Source organism: Rutidosis leptorrhynchoides, chromosome 2 (genome assembly GCF_046630445.1).
Source record: "Rutidosis leptorrhynchoides isolate AG116_Rl617_1_P2 chromosome 2, CSIRO_AGI_Rlap_v1, whole genome shotgun sequence".
In the NCBI taxonomy this organism is placed as follows: Eukaryota; Viridiplantae; Streptophyta; class Magnoliopsida; order Asterales; family Asteraceae; genus Rutidosis; species Rutidosis leptorrhynchoides.
Genome location: NC_092334.1, coordinates 500,450,768 through 500,456,813, shown reverse-complemented (window position 1 = coordinate 500,456,813; position 6,046 = coordinate 500,450,768). Strand labels below are relative to the sequence as shown.

At 34.4% G+C, this 6,046-nt stretch overlaps 1 protein-coding gene across 3 annotated transcripts; it reads left to right on the top strand.

The window, feature by feature from the left end:
• The first annotated feature begins 377 nt into the window (after window positions 1–377).
• Window positions 378–5,214, top strand: LOC139892737 (ubiquitin-like protein ATG12). 3 transcript variants are annotated; one of them, XR_011774218.1, is made up of 6 exons: window positions 378–458; window positions 621–679; window positions 958–1,026; window positions 1,107–1,169; window positions 1,460–1,580; window positions 5,107–5,214. XR_011774218.1 is itself a non-coding variant. In XM_071875855.1 (5 exons), the coding sequence occupies exons 1-5, from the start codon at window positions 425–427 to the stop codon at window positions 1,517–1,519; spliced, it is 285 nt and encodes a 94-aa protein (XP_071731956.1). In that variant the 5' UTR covers window positions 378–424; the 3' UTR covers window positions 1,520–1,727. The 3 variants fall into 3 exon arrangements, 1 of the variants encoding a protein (XP_071731956.1); XR_011774219.1 differs by lacking the exon at window positions 5,107–5,214 and adding an exon at window positions 1,779–1,840; XM_071875855.1 differs by lacking the exon at window positions 5,107–5,214 and having other exon boundaries at window positions 1,460–1,727.
• The last annotated feature ends 832 nt before the right edge of the window (window positions 5,215–6,046 follow it).

Genomic DNA, 6,046 nt, shown 5'->3' with positions numbered 1-6,046 from the left:
ACTAATACTCTGATTTGAATTATTATTATTTACAATCAAACTGATTTCTCGTCTAATCCTAATTGATATTTCATGCAATCCAATGCTTTTAGACTCGAAAAATCTAATTTAGATTAGTGATTCACGATTCAAGAAACAAATATAGATTATCAAATTACAACTGTTTTCTGACATTGTTTTGGTTGGTTCTCCTGTTGCTTTGGCCGTTGTTTTAGTTAGTTTTTTCCCTCGGTTGGGATTTAGTTTGCGTAGGTTTTGCTCGGTTTGTTAATAAAAATTTTTTTCTTTGAAAAAAAAAAGAAAAAGATTTACGTCTGAGGCCCAAACGATATAAAGGTGGTGTAACGAGCCCAAAGCAATTTCCCCAATAAACCACCTAACTTCTTACGTTTCGCCTTCGTCTGTCCAACAACAAACCGTTTCAATGGCTTCCGAGACTCCCACTGCTTCGCGTAAAGGTCAGTTCATCTTTCATCAACCTCGATAAATTTCAAACAGTAACTGCTTACATCCTTTTCTGTTTATACTTCCGATCTCAATTCATTACGCTATTCTTCATTTACAACTTAATTAGGGTTTTTGTGATCTTATATATCATGCGTATTGACTTTAAATTGCAGTTGTTGTTCACCTGAGAGCTACCGGCGATGCTCCCATTCTCAAACAAGCTAAATTCAAGGTACTCTCTCACTCATTTTAACCTAATTAATCGCATCTGTTGACTAATTATGGATCTCATTATTGAAAGCCTTAACTTCTGTTTGGAGATTAAGTATTAGGATTTTCAAAACTTTGCATCAAACTGCTATGTTTAACAATATAACATTATGAAATTGGGCCTGAGTTGTTAACCTGTTATGCTATCTATCATACTTATCGATTATAAGTTAGTTTAAACAATGGTGATGGCGATGCTATTGCTAGTTAGGTGAATGATCTAATTAAAGGTATTTTCAGATTGCTGGAACGGATAATTTTTCTAAGGTGATTGAATTCCTTCGCCGCCAATTGCATAGGGACACTCTGGTAAGTAGGTGTTTGTATGGTCTGAGGGTGAATATTAATGAGAACATGATTAATTGTTTTCGTTTTTATCTTTTTTCCAGTTCGTTTATTTGAATAGTGCCTTCTCTCCTAGTCCGGATCAACTAGTGAATGACCTGTATGATGTAAGTTATATGCATTTAAATGGTTATATTAATGTCGCTTTATATTCCTCTTCTAATATGTCCTCCAGTATGCACAAATAACGTTGAATGATTTCTACCATGTTAGAATTCGTCAGATACATTTGTTACCAGGATCTGTTATTGTAAATAATATACAACGACTTTAATCAAGAAATGGTTTTTGTAGTGGCTAGCTGACGATTTCTGAAATCTTATTAAGATAGAAATAAGATTTTGCATCTGATGATCTCTGGTTCTTTTATTTATTATCTCTTGCTTTGTTACTACAGAATTTTGGAATCGATGGCAAATTGGTGGTTAACTATGCATGCTCTATGGCCTGGGGCTAACTTCGACCATTTAGAAAACCTTGTACAGCAGCAAATACTCATTAAACAGGAACTACATTTGGTAAATTTGGCTAATCTTTTCTTTTTCATGCTTTGAAAATGTAGCAACAATTTGAATTCGGCAAATACTCACTAAACAGGATGCTTTGACTTAGATAGTTATAGTTATTTCTTCCGAATAGAGTTCATCTTGTATGGTGAATTTATAATGAAGAATTATTCTAATAAATTTCATGATGTATTTTCACCTATCTTATAGGTATTAATGTATCAAAACTTGTGCTCATGCTCCGCTTTAGATTTCACTGATTTCTATCCGTGCAAGCTATGTTGTCTGTCAACATGGTGAAAGTTGAGCTTTATTTGTATATTCTGTTTTTTAATTTGTCAAAATCGTCTGAGTTCATTTAACATGTTGAAAGCTACAGATTGTATAAATTGTCATTAGTTCACCTCATGCTAAACTGAATTTGGTAGCTTGTGCACCAGCAAGACAGATTAGTAATTACCGAATGATCATATATGTAACTATTAGGTCCTTGTTCTTAGTATTGCTAATAAAGAACTTATTAGCTGTATTAACCTGGATAAGTGGATCAAGTAAATGTTGTTAAAAACACCATCTGTCTGTCTGCTTAAATATAAAAACTAAAAAGTGATTGATTTACTGGCCATGTTTGTCTGTGTGGTTGTATGCATGCTCATTGAATGAAAAATGAAGGTAGTTGGACCCATTTCTGTTGTGGTTCAATCTTCCACTGTTACCATAACCACCTCGATCAGTTTCTTCCAAATTACTGTATCTTTTTCTACTTTCTATCCTATGTATAAACCATGGAATCCATGTCGGCTCCATTCGCTTTCTTCTTATTTTTTTTCCTTTTTAGTTTTTTCACAACTATAGATTTCCAGCAATCACCAACCGGCCCCACCACCATTACCATTTGCCCCACCAACACCTACCATTACCATGGATAATGCAACATTTGTCTCCATTTTCACCCCTACATGTCAAGACAAACGCCCCACAAACCGCCAGTAATGGGGCGTGTCTGGGCAAAATCATGGAAGACGTTTGTCAATGTGAAACGCAAAAGGGAGGGGAAAAGAAGGTGAGGTGGTAAGTGATGATTGGTTGAGGGTTATTTCTCTCTCCCACTTTTTATTATATACCTATCAAATATCAATCAAATTTAACACATCACCCACAAACTTTCTATAACCCTCGTAACAACCTTTCCCATTCAAAACAACCCCCATATCATTGTCATGTCAGCGGTATAACCCAAAAAGTACCCCGTCTCTACTCCACGTCAACGCCACCATTATTCGTGGTCTTACTAGCCATTCACAATTACTACCACCAAAAATGTTTTGAATCAGTCACTTGGTTTTTGATATCTTATGATGGGATATATATACACACATATATGTTTTGTTCTTTGATTGGTTTGTTCACATACATGATGCATTTTTTGTACTAAATGCTTAGCCATGTGATCTTAAACCATTCATGACTGTTATTGGTCATTAACTTTGAGGCCTAAAAGTATCGTTGACACAGATCAAGATTAAAATTTATTGATGGCGTATAAATCACTATCACTATCATAATTAAAATAATACCTACCTTTTTTTTTTTTTTTTTTTTTTTTTAATAGCAAAATACGATTTAAAATAAAAGAAAGCAGCAATTCACGAAATGGTGAAAGGCAGCTGGAAGAAAATAAAGCTAGGAATTTAGAACCTACCTGTAAGGGATTAAAGCTAGGAATTTAGAACTATAAATGGGGAAATATGGAAGTTAGTAATAATATATATTGTGAATTGGGAATGAATGATATACATGAAGATAAGAAACGTTTGTGGGGAATAGGCATTAGCTAGCTAGGGACTAGGGAGACACTTCTTATCTGAGCTGAGTGTCCACTCTATTGATCATTGAATGTACTTTTCAACTATATACATCCACCTGCCTGACAACACTATTCAATGCATTTTAAATACTACTGTACTACGTACAACACAACAGTCCACTTTAAAACTGATTGAATTGGCATATATATACTCCTTAAATGAATTTGATCATGTTCAAATTAGACTGCATAAATTATTGATCAATTCATAGAGCCACTAGCTACTATACCTTAATTTGTGTCTGTAATGTAGATAGTAACATAGATACCTAAACAGAAAGAGTAGTACGTAGGATGATATTGCATAGTAACAGTATTATATGGATAATATACCATTCAGATTTAGATCATTCAAACATGTGAAAAGTGAAATTTGTGGGGGCATGGCATGTTACAATACTATGATAATGACAAGTGAATTCCAGACATTTTTACCCCCAGGCTCCCAACATCCATCTAGCTAATTTTTTCTGCTTGTTGCCCTACCATTAATTCTAAACTAAAAGCCATGTTATGTGTTCTGTAACAATAATAAAACGAACATTCTTGAAAAACATGACCTACAAATTAATTACTACGTACTAGCTAGCTCCAATAGTAACTACTCCGTACTACTTTACCAAAAAGGTCTTGGTTTGGATTCAAATAGATCTTGGGTGGACAAAGGGGATTTTGGTGGGTTAATTATATGGTGCTGTTGGTCAACAACATCAACCCAATTAGGAGGCTCATGGTTAGTGTTAGTTGTGGTTTTGGGTGTTGCAAAGAAGTGGTGAAATGGTTGTTTACTTGTGGTTTCATTTAGTTTGTTGGCTTCTTCTGATGACTTGATAAAATCAGTACCCATAACAAAGCAATGCTGCCTTAATTGTGTTTCTTCCTCTTTGTTTTGCTGCTGCTCTTTAAGGTTTTGAAAGTTGATTTGAGAGTAGTTTTTATGATTATTTTGTTGAACGCAACTATTATAAGCTGACCTCTCATCATCCCCTAAATCCTTCATCCCTTGCAAGTACCTATTTTTATTCACACATTACATTAAACATGTCGATCAACTGTCCGTACCAAGTGCTAATTACATTCATATTATAACTTCTAAACTAAAGTTTACAGTAAACAAAAAGAAAAAAGAGGGAAAGAAGAACCTGTAATCCATAAAACTGGCGTGACTAGTAGAGAGTTGAGGGTAGGTATCAACAAGTGATTTGGAAATTGTAACTGAGGGTGTTAAAGAAACATTGACATTTGTTGCAGTAGTAGTAATAGTAGTGGTAGTAGTGGATATTGATGATGATGAAGATAATTCCACAGGCTTTCTTGAACGATTTCGACCACGGTGCATGTGTTTTTCACAATATTTAGAATCAGGATAAGCTTCTTTAGAACACCTCCATTTCTTTCCATCTGTTCTTCTACACCTACCTGGTTCCAAGTCTATTTTTCTTCCATACCCATACAACTGATTGTACTGAAAACTACCTTCCCACATTCCTACTGCATGCAAAAATAAATTAACACTTAAATTATTCATAACCTTCAACTATCACAAAAGTAAAGTTTTTGACTTTTGTGATCAAGACTAATTATCTGAAAACTTTTCTCCCAATTAAATCCTAGCTACTGCAACAAGTAACAGTACTTTAATCATTCAGTTAACATAAAAAGGACTTACAGGTGGGGTGATGAGACAGTGATGAAGAAGAGGAAGAAGCAAAAGTGGAAGTGTATAAACTTCTTCTGACAGATAAAAGGAGATCAGTAGGGACTGGAACACCTGAAACCATATATTTGTAAATTAAAGCTTGTTGTTCCAGTTCTTCCCATTGTGCTGCTGTGAATACAACATTTGGATTTAGATTACTACTACTACTGCTGCTGCTGCTACCCATCATCATCTTAATTTGTCTTTTCAAAAAACTAACTCACTACTCTTGTTTAAAACCAACTCTTTTTGTTGTTGGAGAGATGGGGTTCTATGCTTATAGGCTAGGGAATGAATACAATGAAGGGTCTCTTTCAATCTCTCTCTTGGATATATACTGCACATATATACATACACCATATATATTAATTGTATGTACATATACAAACAGAAAGACCTCAAATGAGGCCACTGCAGTGGACTGTCTATATTTGTTGTGTTGTTGAGGCCTGAGAGGTGTGCAGTATACTACACAAGCAACACTGTATAACAGCTAAGTCATTGTTTGCTACCTATATATATTTCTGACCTCTATATGAATCCGTATAACACATGTACAACAACACATAATCCTTTTGTGTTAGGATTTTTAAAGTAATTTATATTTAAATTTCATATACAGACTCAAAACATATAATCAAGCTTAACTTGATTTACATATATGTATCTGGCTGTAGTAACTATACGAATTGATATATAATCAAAATACAACAATAAATAGACCAAGAAGAAAGCTTCCACTATTATTTAGTTATGTACTATGTTAGTATCTTAAATGATTTGGGTTATATTTTCCTTTGTGATTTACATGTTATCACGTGACATGAAACACACTACTAGAAAAACGACACGTGGGCATGACACATTTCCGGACGACAAATGTGGTCTCGGAAAGGTCGCTATACGACAAAA